The following is a 23426-nucleotide window of genomic DNA, read 5'->3' on the forward strand; positions in this document are numbered from 1 at the left end:
CCGTGTTGGTGAAAGAGATGTTAGCTGAATAGAATTACCACCTTTAACTGGAGTGTTTGCTCATATACCCAGTGGGTCAAATTTAGCTGAGCGTACAGAAAACATAAATAACAAGAGAAGATTCAAACCCTTTTTTGTGGGAGGAGGCTGATCTGAATTACTTAGATAACCCTATGGAGAATGAAATATTTCGTGTCATACTGCATTGGTATCATGTGTCTTATTTTTCAATATCTAGTCCAGTTGTACTGAAACAAAACATTTGTTGGATACTACCTGATATTCATTTCTGTCACACAGTTTTATATACTTGCTTTAGACTCTTCAAAATGACACCAATCTTTGAAGGTGTTAATGATTAATGGAAATGCCTGTAAAACTTACCCTTCTCTTATTTAACAGTTCTACACAGGATTTTTGGTGCTTTTTCATTTTGTGTTTTAATTTTCACTGTTGATATCATCTGAAATTAACTGACCATGACTTTTAATATTTTCTCTGCTGTGGGAATGATGAGTGATATGTTGAAAGGATATCTGCATCATCTTAGAGCTGAATTTTCAAAATATCTTTTTATGGGCTAAGTACAGGAGGTTCATAATTATCAAATTAATTACTGATATCTGGAATGTAAAATATTGTTTCAGATAAGTTTCCACAACACAGTAGTGAGTCATTTTTTCCTTACTGTGATAAAGTAAAACTTTTAATGCAAAAGTTAAATCCCCATTGAGATCCAAGTGCCTCATACTAGAGTAAATTTAACCATCACAAACAGTGGATGTGTTGGACTTTCAGTTAAAGAGTTGTCATGAAATACGACGACGTTGAAACTAAACTTTCACTACTTGCACCAGTGTAGAGGGGAAACTATTTGCTGCTATATGTGTACCCCACTTTATAGGAATGATGTTCAGATTCTGCAATGCAGGATCTGCATTGTTAGTAGTGTTAGTGTCATAACTTGCCATTAGGTAACATTAGTGGTATAGTTACATAGAGCTGAAACACAAGTATCAGTGTGCATTACAGTGTCTGACATTCAACATAGGTCTAGGCAATGTGAGCTGGGCTTTACTCGTAAAGCTGTTTTATCACAACAACAGCAATAACACCGCTGCTCTTCACAAGTATAAAGGTATTCAAGAAATGTGGGAAGGTCTTCTTTCCACAACAGGGTTGAACATGATTCAGAAGTTTGAATTAACTGTCAATTTGGGAATTGTTCCTGGGAGAGGCAGACAGCCAACTGCACCACAAATTGTTGAAGTTACTGTTGCCATGGCTGAGAATACTGCATGCAATGTACGGTATTCAAGTAGTGCATGAGCTGTCATGACAGGTTGAACATTCCATGGTCCACCATTCAAAAAATGCTGCAAAAACTGAAATGGTATACTTCCAGGCTGCCATGGATGTGGGTGGTTATCACATTGAGCAATGTTTGAGCAATGTTGGTAACCTGGAATCTAAATGTAGTACACAATTAACAGATATTGCCCTCTCATGTGGAAAATAAAATGAGTGTCTCTCAATCGCTTATCATTATTTCTCTTCTGCATGTCCTTACATATGTTTCCACAAAGTTTTATTGTCCTGCAATCACTTGCTTTTCATGGGACCCCTCTCAAGGAGTAAAAGTTTAATTATGAGGGCTATTCATAGAGTAGGGAACGTTACCGTCTGACGTCGCTAGGCGCGCGCCGATTGCATATATTTTGGTATGTGCATGCTCGGCAGCTTAGTCGACATCCATCTGTGATAGCGAGAACATCTCTGCCCATCTAGTTTCTTCGATAATCGAATTTGAAATGTGCGCTGCAATCGAAAATCCCACCAGTTGTGAGGTGCGGTCAGTGATATGGTTTTTGTTGGCAAAAAACCTAAAATCTATAGAAAATTATCGTGAACTGTGCAAAGTATTCGGCAACAATGTATGAGTGAACATTCTGTCTAGAAATGGTGCATTCAGTTTAAAAATGACTGAACCATCATTCATGATGAAGAGAAGAGTGGACGCCCAAGCATTGTGACTGACAATCTTTTCGCTAAAGCTGAAGAAATAATTCGTGAAAATCATCGCTTCACAGTAACAGAGCTTTCGCCTTGCACAGCCTTAGAAGAGTAGTTCAAAACAAACGCTGAGGAAAGCTAACGTCCAAAATTTAGTTTTTGCACAACAATGCCCGACCTCAATGGCAAACCACACTAAAGAACTCCTTAATTCATTCAAATGGGAAATTTTCCCTCATCTGCCCTACAGCCCTGATCTTGAACCAAGCGACTTCCACTTGTTTCCCAAGATTAAGAACTGGCTTGCAATGCAGCACTTTGATAATGACATGGAACTCCAGGTGGGTGTGACTCACTAGCTGAAGTCTCAGGTGGCAGAATTTTATGATGAAGGTCTTTCTAAGCTTGTCCACTGCTATGATAAGTGCCTCAATGTGTTTGGTGACTGTGTGGAAAAGTAGTATGTCAGTGCTCTTTCAGATATATATAACAAAATGATTTTTTTTTTTTTTTTTTTTTTTTTTTTTTTTTTTTTTTTTTTAAAGTACCAAAACGTTCCCTACTTTCTGAATAGCCGTTGTATAATCATCTTGTATTTTTTATTAGTTGGGAGGATATTGTGTTCTATGTATTATGTTTTCAGTATCTCAGTATAATGTGGAATGTTTCAACTCAGCTCTAGAACTAAGTTCAGGGTTATTCCAGTATATTTCTGGGGTTTCAGAAGGCATCTGTGCAAAAACTACAAGACATACAGAAAATGACAGATATCAAGGCGTAGAGCATCTCTTCAAGTTTTAATTCATAATATGCACCATGGTGTAGTTGCATCACTAGAGACCAGCAATGTCAGAACATGGCATAAAATGAAGGGACGTATGCCTTTTGTGCCCTTGAATTCATTAAATGTGAGACTTTTGTGATGGTTCAGTCGTAGTCTCATACCAGATATTAGCTGCAATAGACAAAACAATCCATGGGTGATTCAGCACATTCCACGAAATTGGTTGCTTATGTGGTGTGCAGAAAACAGGCCAGATGGAACCATCCGCTGAGAAGGTGGAGGGCGTGTGGGAATCATTCATTGGGAGCCTGAAGAAATATGACATGTGCGAACAAAGAACTACGGATAATGCATTCAACTGTCTGGGCATTGTACGCAAACACTGGTGTGTAAAACCATGCCAGCTGCAGATGTTACATGTGCTGACTATTCTGGACAGTTAGTGTCATTCTGACTTTTGCAATTACTTTCTGTGACTACTACAGGAAGATAGTTCTGTACGAAAGCTGGTTTTCAGTGATGAAGTGGAATTTCATGTACCTGTAAAAGTGAATCATCTTAATGTGCATGTTTGTAACATAGAATATCCTCTCTAAATTGTGGAACTCATTCATGATTCACCTGAAGTTAACATTTATTGTGCCATGTCCTCTTAAAAAGTTTATGAACCATTTTTCTTTATGCAGAAAACTGCTTACGCCACAACTGCAGCAAGAAAGTTCAACATGCAAGTTGCCAAAGCAGCATCAACAAAAAAGGCTTCCACCAGGTGACTGGTCTACACAGTGGGAGGTCCTAGACACATACACACATCTCATTTCAACAAGAAAATGGAGACTTCATTTTGCAACAATACAGTGCTCCACAACACTTGAAAATGTTCATGATTACCTCAGTGCCAAATTGCCTCAATGTTGGATTGGACATGCTTTGTATCATGACTCAACTGTTTTCCAGTGGTCCCCATGGTCACCTGACTTAACCCCGTGTGATTTCTTCTTATGGAGTTATGTCAAAGATCCTCTATTCCTGTTTTCACTGCCACTCAATCTGAAATAACTGCAATTGACATTTGCTGCATCACAAATGATGTCTTTTTGAGCACATGTAATATGAGCTGAAAACTTGGAGAGATCCTCTGACCACTTATATATGTGTATTTCTTTATGTCTTGTAGTTTTTGCACAGCTGTCTTCTCAAACCCCAGAGGTACTAATGAATAACAGAGTATACACACATCATACATTGTATGTGCATTTCTTCAGCTATTTTCATTCAGTGAATGTGAATTAACTTATTAATATTTTTAGCAAGTAACGGTACTGATAATTTTTTAATATTGAATATCCAGTGATGTAAGGAACACTGAGATTATTCATAACACAGATACATGTTTTTTCTTTTAAAGCCTGCTACAGGCTACTGATATCTGGGAACTAATATTGAACAAAATGGCCAATGAAAAGGAGATATTACAAAGATGAGGTCAATGTCAGAAAAACTTTCCTCCACCAAAAGAAGTTTACTGTCATCAGACACGTGAACAAATTTTGAGAAAGTTCTTAAGTGTAAGTTGAGGAGAAAATATTGTATGGTAGTGAGACATGGGCACAGAGTGAACCAGAGAAGAAGCTGAATGCATTTGAATGTGATTCTACAGAAGAATGTAAAAGACAAATCAAATAGGCAGTCGAAGTATAAAATGTAGAGTGGATGGAATTAGTGATACATGCAAAGGCATCCAAGAAAGTTAACAAAGCAGAAGGGTAGAAAACTATAAGGGGAGACAAAGTTTGAAATACGCAAAACTATTATTTATTGCGAGTAGTGTAGTATGTGTACAGAGAAGAAAGGACTTGTACAAGATAAGAAGTATCACCAAACTGGCCAAAATACTATATAAAACAAATTTTCAGAAATAATTCTAGAATTTCTCTTTACTTCATGTTTTAGCATGGCAAATAATTCATTAGTGGATTGTAAAATGTGTTTTAAATTTATCTTTTCTTCTGGTACCTTTAAGTTAATAATTTGTTTATACTTTCTGTTTTCAATAGGTCGATGCTTGGGGGCACTAGTTGCAGCATTACTAAGTGCTCACGCTGATGCAGAAGTGTTGTCTCTGCTGACAGTGTATCGTGTGGGTGCTGTGGTAGCTGCAGTAATTGCTACTGTGTATTTCTCAGTGTATTACTGCTGTCTGAAGGCATGCTGTCCAGCCAAGGGTACTACTGGGCCTCGCAGTTCAGGTGTCACGCAAGGTACTGGAACCTTGCTTTGCTCGTGCCTGGCTACCTTACTTATAACAGTTCTACTTCGCTAACAAAATTATGCAGATCATTTGAGAAGGAATTAATGTGACTCAAGTCACAGTCAAAAGTACCTGTTATTTAGATAGAATGTTTTGTAACCATTCATATTAAATATTCCATTAATTGTAGATTTGTTATGCTTTAAGAATTTTTGTGTCTATTACATCAATGCCAAAATCTCTCTTCACTTCCTTCATAAAACAAACCTCTCAGGCACCTTTTTCATTACTTAATTCTACCACAATACTGAACTACTGTCACAATTTTATCAGTGTCACCTAGAAATAATCTCTCTCTCTCTCTCTCTCTCTCTCTCTCTCTCTCTCTCTCTCCCTCCCTCTCTCTCCCTCTCCCTCTCCCACACACACACACACACACACACACACTTTTCCCCTCTCAGTATATCATAAACTCCAGTAAGAAAGAATGAACTGCAGAGTTGTTTAATGAGTTGTTTCTTCATTAAAAAAGACAGTTACTATAGACTGATATTATGTACCTCATTAGCTATTAGTAAAGTCAATATTTTTATTCTTAATGTCACAAGAATTGTATTACCATGTTTCTGTTGTTGTAGGTATATGTAATAATAATTGAACATCTTAGTCTGTAGATAGAAAACAAACTATTTTAATACGTGTGGAAACGAGACTGCACAAGAAAAACTAGACTTTTAACAAATAAAGTTTTTGTAAAAAACTAAAAAAGAACTATTTTTTAAGTATGGTAGTTATGATGTGGTAAGTCCATTGAATATTTGTCTTGTACATATCAGGAAGTTCAGTCCCTGCCAAATGAAAGTTGACTACAGAGCATTAGGAACACATGCTTAGTCGTGGAGATTGTGTGATACGTGTACATTCATTATACTTACAGGAAGACTGCTGCCTTATGTAAGTAAAAAAAAATTGTGCTTTGGGCTGTATATTCATTGTACAGATATGATGGCAAGAGGTGTGTTTTTTTTCAGTAAGTACTGTTTTAAAACAAAAATAAAAGAAGTAGGCCTTTCATAGCAATTTTGTTTTTATATGAAAGCCTGTACTTTAATCCACCTTTCTGCATTGTTCCCACCAATATTAAGGTACTTATCATATCATACAACCAGCTGCTGAATACCAATCTCATAGAAATCTACTGCCTGATTAGACAACCAATTGCAGCATGGTCATTTTGATATCTTCATTGTCATCATGGCTCTGATCATCCAGGGGCTTCTTCAAACCAGGAACACGTGGTAATCACTGGATGCTAGGTCGGGACTGTGCAGAGGGTGATAAAGTTTTTTGCAGTCAAATAATCCCCTCAGCTCTCGAGTTCTATTTGCTGCGTGTATAGGGACATTGTCATGAAGCAAAATAAATCCCTTCCTCAGCCAGCCACACTTTTTATTTTGGATTGCACAATGAAGTTTTTTGAAGGTCTCACAATAAAATGTAGAATTTACGGTGTTACCACAAAGCAAAAAAACCACAAGTAACACCCCTTTCTTGCCCCAAAACACAATATGCATGATTTTTCAGGCAGAAACTGTGTGCAGAACTTTACTTTCTTGGATGATGTTGAATGTCACCATTCCATGGATTCCTGCTTTGATTCAGATCTTATGTAACCCACTTATGTTTTGCCACATGTGGCTGTTTGGCTTAAAAACTCATTATCTTCCTCACTATAAGGCTCTAGGAAAGTTAAACAACTGGCTAAACATTTGCCTTTGTGCATCTGTCAGCATTTTCGGTACCCAGTGTCTGCATAACTTTAGATAATTTAAACTTTGTGTAAAAGCTGCATAAAATACACTTCTTGACACTTGAGGAAACTCATCACGTAACATCAAAATCATAAATCATCTGTTCTCTCTCAATATTTCATAAACTTCCTGCACCAAAGTGTCAGTAATGACTGAAAGTCGCCCATTTCCCCATTTCGTTCTCATCATGCACATTTGTGCAGCCATCTTTAAGAGCTATTATCCATCACTCATACTGTGTTCTCCATAAACTTCATTGATCTGATGATCAATTTCAGTCACTTTCATGCCTTTACTACTAAGAAAGATGAATCACAGCACAACGCGTATTTCACAGTTGGCAGGATTCTCAATCGAAGGAGATGTTTCCAAGACTCACAAACAGATGTAAACATGCAAAATGCATGTGCCAATTGCTGACCACAATGCAGCACCAGCTGCAGAATTTCAAAATGGTACTTACTTTAAAAACATGCTTCGTAATAACAGAAAGTGAATCACCAAGATCATGGCTATTGTATTGTGAATGTTATTTACAGCTGTCACGCTTTTTGTTACATAATTTCCACCTGTTGCTATTCAGCCTATCTCTTTCCAGCAGGCCTCTGGCCATTATTGCCTCCTAGACCCTTTCCTTCCATGTTCTAGGTGGCCATCCTCTCTTTGTTCTCCCTTGAGGAGACTGTTTCCAAATTCATTTTGGCTGCCAGGAGACACTGCCTTACAACGCACTGTCAATATGGGCCAAAAGGTTCACGTACTTCAGTGAAGGTCAAAGGCTACATCAGAAGTAGCATAGCCGCCATCAGGGTCACCCAGGCTGGACAGATTTTGGTTAAAGCACCAGGCAAAGTGGGTCTCAAAATAACCTATCCACACCCATCCAGCCCAATCCCTAGTATGCAGTGGGAAAATAGAGTGGACAATAGCTAAAATAATCAAAATCATCAAAAGGCAGAAAGGCTGGCCAATACTTACCTTCAGGACATGCAGCTGACACTACTGCTGATAGAGAAACTTAAAATAGAGCACTGCACTCGTCCATTGTAAATAACATAATTATGCATTCTGCTGTTCGATGAACCCTCTGCCAGACACTTTAGTGTGATTTGCAGAGTATCCATGTAGACATAGATGTAGATGCTGCATCACATGAATATAAAGTGAAATAATAAAATACTTAGAGACAGAAAACAGTTTTATTTTCTTCATTATGTATAAAAAGGAAATTTGTGTAGTAAAATGTAGTGAATGAACCATACAATAATTACTAGTTCAATTATGTTTGCCAGTATATTCTGTGTTTTTGAGTATTGAGCTAATGGAGGAGAGGGACAGGAGACATAACATCAAATCATATCATAAGGCATCTTCTATCAGCAAATATTTCAAAATCATTGCAATTTAGTTAGTCATAGTTTCTGTAAATGATATTCACAATAGATGTTACAACATAAAATGTGCCTTGATACATGACTAATAGGAACACAGTTTCCAGACTTATGGAGAAACATGTTATGGTAGTGAATTTTGGAACAATAGGCTCCTTCTTTATGGATGAATGTGGAATTCATCAGGAAAAACTGGAAAGGAGGGAGGATACACCACTCAGTCCCTAATCTATGAGCAGCTCACATGTTATGAGGTACAAGGGGGATAAAATGGAAAAGAAAGGGCCAGAGAGAACAGTAGGTCAAATATGTTAGTAAGCATTGTGCCAGCTTCAGCTCAGAGATGACAGAAGGGATGGGGTGAAAACTGAAGGTGGATTAAAGGAAGAATAGAAAATGAAAGTGGTAAAAAATGTAGTTCAGTAATAGAAAGAAAAATTAAAGACCATGTACAGGGGAGGGAGGAAAATAATTAAGTCAATAATATGATAAATTTATATCAAACCTAATATAGGAACAGGAAGGGCTAAGGTAATGGAGGATAAATCCATGAGGGCAGCAGTATGAGAGAATGTATTGAAGAGCAAGTTCTCATCTCTAGAATTTTGAGAAGTTAGTGCTGGATTGGCAGACAAGCTGTATCAAACCAGTCAAAAGACTGATAACTGATGAGTAGGAGCATCCAAATGGCCAAAGTGATTTTGCAGGCATTCAGATCTCCCAAGTGATGCTGTAAATCATGTACAGTTCTGTTTTTCATTTTTGGGTTCTGCCAGTTAGATGGTTTGTGGTCACCCATATACAAAAGCCATGTAGCAAACACACATCTTCTAAGAAACTTGAGTAGGTTCACATGTTACCTTGTCTTTAAAGCCGTACAGAGTACCAGTGTTGCAGCTGATGTAAGTGATAATGGTGAGAAGGAACTTTGGGGTATGGATGATGATTTGGAACATCACACTCTTTGACATGTTGCAGAGCTTAGGAGGCTGATGGAAGTTCAAAGTTTGTGATGTGAAGATGTTATTAGGTGCCTAAGTGGACTACTGTTGGTACATGTAATGTAATCTGAAGTGTGAATCAAGCCTCATTAAGATGGAGATCAACATGTAGGAACTTAGTTGTGGAAAGACAAGGTGAATTCCAGTTGGGAATAGGAGGATGAGCTGTTGCTGTTGCAGAAGGTGGAGGAGTTCCTCTTCACCTTAAGTCCTGACCACAAAGGTATTACCAGTGGATCTGCATGCTAAACCAGGGAATACAGCTCCTGGGAGTTGAGGAGTGCCTGCTCCTTACAACCCATGCAAGAACAGCATAGTGATTTGTATTTATTAGAGAGATATATCAATAATTGAGTGATTGCTGTCTAGACTTGATAGCTTTGAGTGTGGATGACTAGAATATACATTTTGAGCTTCTGAGGAAAAGAAAAATTTCAAAACTGGTACTGCACATTTATATGAACGATTGTTTGTAATAGAAATTTCATCTTCCACATGAACAGCTGTCTGTCTTCCAATGTACCTAACATAATTATGCATTCTGCTGTGATACATGAATGTAAAGTAAAATAATACATACTTAGGATCAGAAAAGGGTTTTATTTTCTTCTTTATGTATAAAAAGGGAATATGTATAGTAAAATTTGTTGAATAAAACATATAATAATTATTAGTCCAATTATATTTTCCAGTACGTCCTGTGTTTTTGAGCAGTAAACTAATGGAGGAGAGGCACAGAGGGCAAAACAAATCATGTCATAAGGCATCTTCCATCAGCATTTATTTCAAAATTATTGTAATTTAGTCAGTCACAGGTTCCTTAAATCGTATTCACAATAGATCTTACAACATAAAGTGTGCCTGTGGTACTGTACTAAGAGGAATGCAGATTCTGGACTTCTGGAGAAAATTGATATGATAGTGACTAAAAAAACAAAAAGTCAACCACAGATATTTATTTACCTGCTTGCAGAATAAATTTATCATCAAAAGGAAGACTATCAGTGAAAGCTAGTAGTCATGCCACTGCTTACATACACTGTGATGGAGAGATTGCTAACAATGCAGTACAGTTGTTAATAAAATTATATTTTACATTAAAGAATGTCTCAGAAGAACAAATCCTTTATTGTAAAATATTAATGTCTAATAGGTTTGAAGCTCACAAGAAAAGAAGATCGTTGTATTAAGTGATGATGGGACAGCTTCACAAGAAATGGCTATGAAGCACATAAAAATTTGACAAAACATAATGAAATGTGAAAAAGAGATCAAAAAATGGAAACCATGGTTTATTAGTGTATTTGTTGGTTCTTGCTGTAAACTGTTGGATGTGAAGTAATTGAAAACTTAAGTAGTTGCTTGTTTGCAATATATGAATGTGATATAAAAAAATTAAGAATGAGCAGAAATATTTTCTGAGAATGAAACTTCATACAGGGAACAATCCCATTATGAGAAATACTGTAAGGAATTGTCATATTACTTTGATACATGAACTCATGAAAGTTCAATTGTGGCCAGTGTGTCTCAATGAACATTTGTAGTGGTAGACTCATTATCAAGTCTGTAACTACTAAATGTGCTGTCACATAGAAAATACAGGAAAAAGTTCTTTTTGCCACGTAATTCGCTGGTTCCTAAAGTCTGTGCTGGAATCAGATCTCTACAAAAAAAAATTCAGTTGCAGTAAAATAAGTTAAAACTAAAGTTTTGTCAATGCTTACTTTTGGTTTTTAAGCTACCACAACATTGTATAGTGTCAGAGAAATAAACGTAATAATAATATTGATAATTTTGAACTTTTTGTGGTGAATGCTGCTTAAATGTTTGAGCATATGGTAGCCGCATTCTTACCTCTATGGTAGCTGCATTCTTACCTCTATGGTCTACTGCTTAGTGGCACTGGTCGCATGTGTGGAGGTCCCAGACTGAACTTCTGAAGAGCATCTCAGATATTTCTCTGGTGTATCTGAAACAAAGGACAGTCTTCTAAAGCCAAATGAAAATATATTAAAAAAAAAAAGAATGAAAGTCATGGCATTAACATTGACATATGAGCCAAAGATATTGCATTAAATTGAAAGACTTTAAACAGTTTGGGTGTAAAATGAAATTTAGTTATTTGGTGGCTGCACAAGGCAATACTGTGTGGCTGTGCTGCTCTGAGCAGTAATTGCTGATATCAAACTGCCTGTATGATATCAAGGACAACAAATATGAAAGCATGAGTACAGTGCAGTATAACAGTACACAAAAAATGAATCACTGTATGACTCAGTAACTGGTTTCATTTTCTGCAGCTACTGTTTGATAAAGACAGTATTTGTCTTCTTATATGACTGTCCCATCAATAAAATAATTTTAATAAGTGCAAAAAATGATTACAGACTCTTACTCATACTTTGCTTTGTCTGGTGACAGTATTTGCCTTCATCACTGTAAATGAGCACTGATCTTGGGTATGTTTTCTATGTGACTGTAGTCCAAGCATCAAACTGATGTTCATATCACTCAATGATACAAACTGTAATGACTGTCAAAAGTACTGGATGCCAAAAGCAAAAAATATAATTTTAATAGAAACCAATAAATTTGTCTATAATAAGTCACAATGATGAAGTCAAGTAGTTCGCTACTGTTATATATTGCCATGTGGCAGCCATTATACTGGAGATGTTAGTAAATATGGTTTTTGATCACCTGGAACATCTCTGGTGACTGTGGTTCATTGTGAAATTCATGAAATTTTTGCAGAACACCTTTGTACTATTTGTTACTCACTGTAACAGACAGTGCCACAACTCATGGTGGAGGAGGAGATCCACACAAGATTCCTATGGTCTAAAACTAACTCACATGATAATGATCCATATTATTCATCTTAATGTTGTAGGGTACTGTAATCCCCATTTTTCTTTCAAATAATCAATCAAGCAATTAATATCAGAGCATATGTTTTACTACAGAAGAACACAATAGGGAGGAAATTCAGACTGGTACTTTACTGTAACACGAGTATTACAGATATTCAAGAAATCTTAGACTGAAGAGTGAAACATGTTCCAAAAATTGACAAAATATATTCCATGGAAATTGTTCAAGTCCATGCACTAACAAGCTCACTTTCTGATGAGGAGGTACGAGATATCTGCAGAGTTGTTGTAGGCAGCTAGGTGTCCATGATAGGACTGTAGGTTCATGCATTGTTTGCCAGTGAGACACAGTGGTTGACATATCAGGGGCCCATTTTCATCTTGCGTAATTATCTCCCTCATGAGAATACTTCTACCGTTGTAAGGTGTGCCACTGACAAGTCAGGTGCATCATCTGATTTGCCTTTTGTGGTACTCATACCCTAATATTGGAATATTATAAAGTATACCTCAATTCATCAGTCCTTGTGACATTTTTCTCTGCAGTGACAGTGCAGCAGTAATTCTGCAGATCTTTGCACCCTGTGATGTACAATAAGCAGAGGTATATAACTGTGACAGGCACGTCTGTGCACTATAGATGGTTGTAGATGGTATGGTTGCTCACTGGTGGCTGTTATCCAGCATTTAATTAATGAGTAATTTGTTTCATTTTGATCCCTGTATCTGCTGTTGTTGTCCACAACAGTCAATGGTGACTACTATCATCAACATGTGTTGCTCAATGCTGTTGATTCTGATGCTGCCAGTATCCCCCAGATGAAGGTATTCATGGCAGACTCTCAACATTTTGCCATCTGTGGCTGTTATAAATGAATATATCCTTGTATAATCAAAGTCTCTATTCACTTCAACTTTTATTTTCTTGGACAGAATGAAATTTTGGGTCTGTGACACTGAAACACATGCAACTCACTTGTCCTCCATTCTCAGTGACCCTCACCCCCCCCCCCCCCACACACACACACACACCTTATCCCCCCTTCCTCCTTCCCTTCCAATTACTTTATGATTTCACAAGTGACAAGTCCATATTTTCATTTTGGTTGCACCACGTCATAGTTTTATATTCTCTTTCTCTATTACCAGTTTGCCTGTTTCACTACTTTCTCATGATACCTGCATACCAAGCTAACAATTATGTTGGATGGAAATCAGATCTCAGTGCCCAACAAGCACAATGTTTTGATAAGCTACTGTTTACCATCATCTTGTAGGTTTTGCCAAAATATTGTGGCTGTTGGACTTGAAAATGCCAAGATGTGCTCATAAACCTGAGAATTATCCTTGCAGAACTTCAGGAAAGTGTTTCTTTCTTTTTTTTTTCAATATTAAATTATACTTGTATCTTTAGTGCTGGGAGATAAGCCTGCCTCATCTAAGACAATCTCTTCATCTCGCGTGTTCATGTGGAAACACTTTAAAAGAATTGATAGTGCACTTCAATCACTCTCCTATCTGACCATTGCTAATGATGCATCTGGCAACTGGTCCTGATTTGTGATTGTTTCAGTACCAGGGTAATAAGAGGTGAGCTGACATTTTTAATTACTGGTCAATTGTTTTCATGTATTTATTTCAAATTTTCAACTTTTGAATTATTAATGTTGTAGTGGATTTTTTCATACACAGAATAGCAGGTGTGATCACTCCTTTTTTTTAAATAAAAAATAAAAAAAATTTTAAAAAAGATGATTTTGATAGTACATGGAGAGGAGAGCATTTATTTTATGGACTGGAAGAATAGATCCCAGCATGCTACAAGACTCATATTTGATTTATATAAGGTGTTTAAAAAAATAGAGGCCATGGTTTCAGGTGTGTATTCCCCATGTGCATACAATAAAAATTAATTACAAGTTGTGTCCAAAAATGCTTGATTCCCCAAGTTATTCTTCCAAACATTGATATTCAACAGAACATTTTTCTTCCCACAGATAGTTACCACTATAGAACATGTTCAGAATTTCCACCTCATACAGGAATACAGGTCTCACATTGATGTCTCATGGCCCTGCAAACATGGTCCCAAATTCCAGGAGTATCGGGTATCTCCTCACAACCTGCCACAATTTGATTCCAAAGACATTTCCCACATCAATGATTCTAAATGGCTCCACAAGTAGAAATCAATAACGTTCAAATGTGTAAGCAGGGAGGCCAAACAATTAGGCTGCCTCTCACTATCCAATGAGCAGGAATCATTTGAATCAAGTACCAATGAACCACATGACTAATGTGAGCAGGAGATTCGTCGTGCAAAAAGCGAGCTTATTTTTAATTATTTGTATGTTTCTTCAGAGTATGATGTATAGTGTTTTCAGAAAGTTTGTGTATATCTGCCCTGTAAGTCTGTATAGAAGTACATAGGACCCAGCTAACTAATCACCAATGATACAGACCCACATATTGAGGGAGAACTGCAGTTGGTGATGAGACATAACAATTACATGTGGGTTTTCATACGTCCATACATGCTGATTGTAGAAGTTTGTGTTGCCACCTCATGTGAACTAAGCTTCATCTGTGAGTAATAATCAGGCACAAAACTTCAGATTATTAACATACTGCTACAAGATCCAATGGCAGAACATAATTCATGCAGAGTAATGTGCTCATGACTGGGCCTGCATATGTTGCAAATGATAAGGATACAACTGTTGCTCTTGCAACAGTCTGCAGATAGGAACATTCAACTGAACTGCTAACTTTCATGTGGTGATAGAAGGAGTTGTGTGCACAGAATCCAGATTCTCCTCCTGTACATCTGGAGTTCTAGATCATTGAGTTGTAGATTTTGGTTATACCCTTCCCAAACCAAGACATCTAAATTTTCCATGAGTGCACAGAAGGTGATGGAGGTGGTCAAATGTCTTCTGATTAGGACATCTTCACTTTGGGGATCTTTACTGGTGTAAACAATGAGCCAGTGCAACATCGCCATCTGCCTTACTGCACATGAAACACTTTTTCTGCCAGCTCTAATTCCAGTGCATGTTGAATGCCAAACAAAACACTCAACATACCCTACATTTTGCTGTTAACTGTCCTGGTAATATCATTGCAGCAACTACTGATGGGCAGAAAAAGTTCCAGTGAATATCACTGTTTTGAAAAACAATCATTTGAGATCTTCATTGTAATTAAATCCTATTGAATATAACTGTTTTGAAGACAATAACTTGAAAGATCTATTTTGTAATTAAATTTTGTGTTGTCTGCTGATGAGCAATACATACCTGAAATTATGCCCTCTACTTTTAAAATGTTTCATGTTTACAGAAACAAGGTTTAGTCTAAGAAAGTGGTGTTGCCACATGTAATAGAACTCTCACATTGGAGAAGCCTGATTAAGTTCCTCGCAGTCTATTGCACCTTTTGGTTTTTTCATTTATCTGAGCTGTTGAAACCTGTCAATGAAACAATAAACCCTAAGCTACCTTGTCCTCATCTCCATCTTTCCCCTTCTTCTTTCTCTTCTTCATCTTGTTTCATAGTGCTTGAATCCTAAGTAGCGCGTTCTCGCTTCCCATGCCTGGGTTCCCGGGTTCGATTCCCGGCGGGGTCAGGGATTTTCTCTGCCTCGTGATGGCTGGATGTTGTGTGATGTCCTTAGGTTAGTTAGGTTTAAGTAGTTCTAAGTTCTAGGGGACTGATGACCATAGCTGTTAAGTCCCACATTGCTGGCCTAGCAGACCTGAAAGAAAGGATGTTGTTGTTGTGGTCTTCAGTTCTGAGACTGGTTTGATGCAGCTCTCCATGCTACTCTATCCTGTGCAAGCTTCTTCATCTCCCAGTACCTACATCCTTCTGAATCTGCTTAGTGTATTCATCTCTTGGTCTCCCTCTATCTTGGTCTCCCTCTACGATTTTTACCCTCCACGCTGCCCTCCAATACTAAATTGGTGATCCCTCGATGTCTCAGAACATGTCCTACCAAGCGATCCCTTCTTCTAGTCAAGTTGTGCCACAAGCTCCTCTTCTCCCCAATTCTATTCAGTACCTCCTCATTAGTTATGTGATGTACCCATCTAATCTTAAGCATTATTCTGTAGCACCACATTTTGAAAGCTTCTATTCTCTTCTTGTCTAAACTATTTATCGTCCACGTTTCACTTCCATACATGGCTACACTCCATACAAATACTTTCAGAAACGACTTCCTGACGTTTAAATCTATTATCGATGTTAACAAATTTTTCTTCTTCAGAAACACTTATCCTTGCCATTGCCAGTCTACATTTTATATCCTCTCTACTTCGACCATCATCAGTTGTTTTGCTCCCCAAATAGCAAAACTCTTTTACTACTTTAAGCGTCTCATTTCCTAATCGAATTCCCTCAGCATCACCTGACTTAATTCGACTACATTCCATGATCCTCATTTTGCTTTTGTTTATGTTCATCTTATATCCTCCTTTCAAGACACTGTCCATTCCGTTCAACTGCTCTTCCAAGTCCTTTGCTGTCTCTGACAGAATTACAATGTCATCAGCGAACCTCAAAGTTTTTATTTCTTCTCCTTGGATTTTAATACCTACTCCGAACTTTTCTTTTGTTTCCTTTATTGCTTGCTCAATATACAGATTGAATAACATCGGGGATAGGCTACAATCCTGTCTCACTCCCTTCCCAGCCACTGCTTCCCTTTCATACCCCTCGGCTCTTATAACTGCCATCTGCTTTCTGTACAAATTGTAAATAGCCTTTCGCTCCCTATATTTTACCCCTGCCACTTTCGGAATTTGAAAGAGAGTATTCCAATCAACATTGTCAAAAGCTTTCTCCAAGTCTACAAATGCTAGAAACATAGGTTTGCCTTTCCTTAATCTTTCTTCTAAGATAAGTCGTAGGGACAGTATTGCCTCTTGTGTTATATTTCTACGTAATCCAAACTGATCTTCCCCGAGGTCGGCTTCTATCAGTTTTTCCATTTGTCTGTAAAGAATTTGTGTTAGTATTTTGCAGCTGTGACTTATTAAACTGATAGTTTCTTTGGGATTGGAATTATTATATTCTTCTTGAAGTCTGAGGGTATTTCCCCTGTCTCATACATTTTGCTCACTAGATAGTAGAGTTTCGTCAGGACTGGCTCTCCCAAGGCTGTCAGTAGTTCTAATGGAATGTTGTCTACTCCCAGGGCCTTGTTTCGACTCAGGTCTTTCAGTGCTCTGTCAAACTCTTCACGCAGTATCATATCTCCCATTTCATCTTCATCTACATCCTCTTCCATTTCCATAATATTGTCCTCAAGTACATCACCCTTGTATAGACCCTCTATATATTCCTTCCACCTTTCTGCTTTCCCTTCTTTGCTTAGAACTGGGTTTCCATCAAAGCTCTTGATATTCATACAAGTGGTTCTCTTTTCTCCAAAGGTCTCTTTAATTTACCTGTAGGCGGTATCTATCTTACCCCTAGTGAGATAAGCCTCTACATCCTTACATTTGTCCTCTAGCCATCCCTGCTTTGCCATTTTGCACTTCCTGTCGATATCATTTTTGAGACGTTTGTATTCCTTTTTGCCTGCTTCATTTACTGCATTTTTATATTTTCTCATTTCATCAATTAAATTCAATATTTCTTCTGTTACCCAAGGGTTTCTACTAGTCCTCGTCTTTTTACCTATTTGATCCTCTGCTGCCTTCACTATTTCATCCCTCAAAGCTACCCATTCTTCTTCTACTGTATTTCTTTTCCCCATTCCTGTCAATTGTTCCCTTATGCTCTCCCTGAAACTCTGTACAACCTCTGGTTCTTTCAGTTTATCCAGGTCCCATCTCCTTAAATTCCCACCTTTTTGCAGTTTCTTCAGTTTTAATCTACAGTCCATAACCAATAGATTGTGGTCAGAGTCCACATCTGCCCCTGGAAATGTCTTACAATTTAAAACCTGGTTCCTAAATCTCTGTCTTACCATTGTATAATCTATCTGATACCTTTTAGTATCTCCAGGGTTCTTCCATGTATACAACTGTCTTTCATGATTCTTAAACCAAGTGTTAGCTATGATTAAGTTATGCTCTGCGCAAAATTCGACCAGGCGGCTTCCTCTTTCATTTCTTAGCCCCAATCCATATTCACCTACTATGTTTCCTTCTCTCCCTTTTCCTACTCTTGAATTCCAGTCACCCATGACTATTAAATTTTCGTCTCCCTTCACTACCTGAATAATTTCTTTTATCTCATCATACATTTCATCAATTTCTTCATCGTCTACACAGCTAGTTGGCATATAAACCTGTACTACTGTAGTAGGCGTGGGCTTCATGTCTATCTTGGCCACAATAATGCGTTCACTATGCTGTTTGTAGTAGCTTACTCGTACTCCTATTTGTTTATTCATTATTAAACCTAGTCCTGCGTTACCCATATTTGACTTTGTATTTATAACCCTGTATTCACCTGACCAAAAGTTCACTAATTCTTACTATATCTAACTTTAACCTATCCATTTCCCTTATTAAATTTTCTAACCTACCTGCCCGATTAAGGGATCTGACATTCCAAGCTCCGATCAGTAGAATGCCAGTTTTCTTTCTCCTGATAACAACGTTCTCTTGAGTAGTCCCCACCCGGAGATCCGAATGGGGGACTATTTTACCTCTGGAATATTTTACCCAAGAGGACGCCATAATCATTTAACCATATAGTAAAGCTGCATGCCCTCAGGAAAAATTACGGCTGTAGTTTCCCCTTGCTTTCAGCCGTTTGCAGTACCAGAACAGCAAGGTCATTTTGGTTAGTGTTACAGGGCCAGGTCAGTCAATCATCCAGACTGTTGCCCCTGCAACTACTGAAAAGGCTGCTGCCCCTCTTCAGGAACCACATGTTTGTCTGGCCTCTCAACAGATACCCCTCCGTTGTGGTTGCACCTACGGTACGGCTATCTGTATCGTTGAGGCACGCAAGCCTCCCCACCAATGGCAAGGTCCATGGTTCATGTGTGTGTGGGGGGGGAGAAAGGATACTAGGGAAAAATGTCTTACCTAAAAGCTAGGGGTTTGTTCCAAGTCTATATCATTCAAACTGCAGTGGGACGTGCATTGATTTGAAACTTCCTGACATATTACAACTGTGTGCTGGACCATGCACATTCTGCAGGATTACTGAAGATTGTGGTACCTCTGGCTAACTTCGACCCATGACATCGTCAAGAAGGGGGCACCCCTATTTAAAGCTTATACAATGTAGCATCCATGACATCACACTTTACACTTGCGTACAGACACAAATTTTATGAAAAATATTTAATTTCAGAAATAACATGAAACTAATGGGACAACCACAGGAACCAAGGAATTCTGGGTTGGGATAAACTAAATACGCAACAATCCTAATAACAAAGACAAACAAAAACAGATATGGACACAAAAATCGAGTAAACAAAAACCTCAACAATTAACCAAACCTCAATAAAAGAAACCTGGTATCAACATTTCACTTGCTCTATTTAGCTCACTCAAAGATAAAAAAAGGCACCAGAAATTTAACTTGGCCTATATAGCTCACACAAAGTTCACGGTATGATGAACCCACACATAGCTCCAAAAACCAAAAATTTCACTTGACCCATGTAGCTCAAACAAAGTCAAAAATACCATGAACCCACAAGTGGCTCCAAAAACCATACCAGCAATTTCAGTTGACTTGTATAGCTCAAACAAAATTGATTATAACACAAAACCACACAGCTCAACAAATCTTATACTGAATATTTCACTTGATCTCTCTCTCTCTCTCTCTCTCTCTCTCTCTCTCTCTCTCTCTCTCTCTCTAGAGGGAAACATTCCACGTGAGAAAAATATATATAAAAAAAAGGATCACCCCGTGGCCGAACATGCCTTGGTGCACGGCCAGCACATCTTGGCACAGTGTTACACCGTCCGGGTTATCTGGATACTTCCCACTGACACCAACCTATCAGAACTCCGGAGATGGGAACATGACCTTCAATATATTCTCTCTTCCTGTTACCCACCAGGCCTCAACCTCCGCTAATTTCAAGTTGCCGCCCCCTTGTACATATCTGTCATTCAACAACATCTTTTCCTGTGTACTTCTGCCTCGACTGACATTTCTGCCCAACCTATTTGAATTTACATATGTCTGCCTGTGTCTATATATGTGTGGATGGATATGTGTGTGTGTGTGTGTGTGAGTGTATACCTGTCCCTTTTTCCCCCTAAGGTAAGTCTTTCTGCTCCCAGGATTGGAATGACTCCTTACCCTCTCCCTTAAAACCCACATCCTTTCGTCTTTCCCTCTCTTCCCTCTTTCCTGATTAAGCAACCGTGGGTTGCAAAAGCTTGAAATTTGTGTGTGTGTTTGTGTGTTTTTTTATTGTGTCTATCTACCAGCGCTTTCTCGTTTGGTAAGTCACAGCATCGTTCACAGTACCATAACACCAGAAATCACCCATACTCCTGACATGAAAAACTTAACTGCATTAAAGAAGTAGGTAAAACGAATTCCACCTTACCTATCAATCACAATCCAGCATAATTACCGACAACTAACAGCACAATCCAAAAATTCATAAAAATTGCCTTAATGCCAATTTCAAAACACAAAAAAACACACCTAACAACATACTACAAAAACAACGATGTAAAAATACTTACCAACAAAATTCAGAATTCTCAGACTAGGAATTCCTCCAGATAGAATACCATAGTTTGTCACGCTGCCAGTGCCATATGGACTGGTCTCTGATCCAAGCTGTAGCAGCAGCTTTGGTCAGTATCACACTTTCTCCAAAAATGTGACACTTCATATACTGTAGGAATTTAATTGTGGACAATGTCATCCCCCCCCCCCCCCCCCACACACTGTGGAATGCAATAACCTACATGTGAACTTTATTGTCATACCCATAACTAACAAAATATTAAACCTAAAATGAAATCCCCAACCATAAATAACACACTGCACTAATAATTCCAAACCTGAAACTGTATATATTGCCCTTAACTACCAACATCACACTAACTCATTAGCAAACTACCACAAAGACTTCAAATATTATTCTTACAAACAACCCTAAAGCAGTCAAGTGAAATCATTGACAACACTTGGAAAGAATTTATAAACATAAATATTTCACACTAAAGAGTGCCACTGCATACTCCATTACACCCTCTGCAAACATGATCCATTTCAAGTACACAATGTCACCATGATTTCACACAGCAGAACACAAGTATATCATGGATCAAAGCAGACAGATGGTACTTTGGTAGACTCCACTCTGCTGCAGAGTGAAAGGTTCATTCTGGAAATAATTCCTCAGACTGTGGTTAAGCCATTTCTCCACAGTACCCTTTCTTTCAGCAATTCAAGTCTAGTAAGGTTTATAGGGGAGCTTCTGTAAAGTTTGAAAAGTAGGATAAATGTACTAACAGCTGTGAAGGTAGTTTGTGAGTTATGCAAGGATATTTCAGCAAATAAGAGCATTTTTCATGAAAACCAAGGTCTCAGGTTATGGTCCCAGTCTGGCACACAGTTTTGATCTATCAGAGAGTTTGAAAATAGTGCATCCTCTACTGCATGATGAAAAACTCATTCTGTAAATACTCAAGGCTTTTTAGACTGTTTGGAATAGTTAATTGGGTTTAAGGTACAATGGGAACAAACTGTGAGTAGTTCATTCACTACAAGGAATGTACACATGGTGACATGAAGGAAAGAGGAAAGTTGAGAATACCAATCATTAAGGTAACAAGGAAGAAAAATTATGAAAAATGTGGATACAATTATGCAAATTGATAGTCCCATCCACTAGGTCAAGTAGGTTGATTTGATCTGAACAGGGTGACAATAACAACAGTAGTTCTAGTCCACTATTGCTCACATGGAAACAGGGTTTATTGTTCTGTTTCACACCCTGTGATTCTGGCTAGGCCAACCATTAACCAGTAGGGGGCCCTTTATTAGTTCTTTAGTAGACACAATTTCTTCAGTACTTGATGATTCACATATTCTGCATCTTTTTACCTCCAACACTTTGCACTGGAAGGAGAGGAGGCATGGTGTGGTTGCATCACCCACACTTCCTACTCTTATGGGCTTACACTTATGGGCTTCATTCTCTATATCCATCATGTGTAGGTGTTCCTTACAGTTTTCATGGCCTGTCATTAGTTGTACCATGAATTTAGTCTGTCTCCACTTCAAGCCCAGGATTACAGAACTTGTTTTAAAACAAGGCTTTGGCGTCATTAGCTTGCCATATTTTTGTTTTCGAATCATAGTCCAATATTTTATATGCTGCATTCTGATCCAGCTTCATAGTTTTGATTTAACCATTGCTTTAGTGATGGTTAGGACAGGTTCCAGTACAATAAATGCAGTCATTGCACCTGTCCTGGATAGCCTTATCAGCTTGTTCCATACCACAGATTTCTGAGTGACCAGGGCCCCTCAGCAGATTTACCCTTTCTTGTTGCTTTCCCCTCTGTGGCATTCTGCAGTGACCTTTGATCTCATTGCAGGGGCTGACAGACATTTCCGAGCTGCTTGGCTATGTGAAACATCCAGATGCTATGATTTTTGTAGGATCTACACAAATTCACCTCTCCGCACACCCTGATAGCAAATATTTCTGCTTAGACTGCTGTGGCCACTTTTCTTATAGAGATTGCACTCTCTAGTCTAGGTTGTACCCCATATATCCTAGCCCCAGCTCCTTCATCAGTTTTTGATCTGCCAGTAAACCAGACTGTGTCTCTTGCACAATGTTGTGGTCCATTCTTTCACTGCACCCTATTTGCAGTTGTTATACTGAAAGGTTTGTTGAAGCAAATGAAGTTACTATATAGTTAGCTGGCATTCCCCCAACCATTCCTCTATTTGCCACATTTCCTATCTTGTTGTGGGATTCTGAATATTCTGAAGGTATCCAGTTATTTCCAGTTGTTAGCCTGTGTGCCCCTGCCACTGCCTCCATTGTAATTCAAAGGTGTGAGAATAGAGTTGAGAGAATGCAGCAAATATAGGAAGCAAGAGAACATTAAGTATGAACTGAGCGTTTCCTGTGATAGAATGACATTCAAACCATTTTAATTCTTAGCCATGACCTACAGCAGAGATCAAATTAATAAAGTGTTAATTTGTAATAAAGTTTTCTTTTTGAACTTACATCAAAGGAATAGTCTTTTGTAGTAGGCCAGTGGCATAATGTCATAGTTTATTTTTAAAATGTTCTCAGGAAGACTTTGACAGAGCATATGAGGAAAAC

At 38.1% G+C, this 23426-nt stretch overlaps 1 protein-coding gene across 1 annotated transcript in view; it reads left to right on the top strand.

Annotated features, from left to right (window-relative positions):
• LOC126175608 (uncharacterized) overlaps positions 1 to 23426 on the top strand; it is a 331979-nt gene that overhangs the window by 304912 nt on the left and 3641 nt on the right. Inside the window, exon 10 of the mRNA XM_049922489.1 lies at positions 4855 to 5058. Coding sequence (XP_049778446.1) covers positions 4855 to 5058 — 204 coding nt within the window. The remainder of the gene's footprint in view (positions 1 to 4854; positions 5059 to 23426) is intronic.

This window comes from Schistocerca cancellata, chromosome 3 (genome assembly GCF_023864275.1).
Source record: "Schistocerca cancellata isolate TAMUIC-IGC-003103 chromosome 3, iqSchCanc2.1, whole genome shotgun sequence".
Lineage (NCBI taxonomy): Eukaryota > Metazoa > Arthropoda > Insecta > Orthoptera > Acrididae > Schistocerca > Schistocerca cancellata.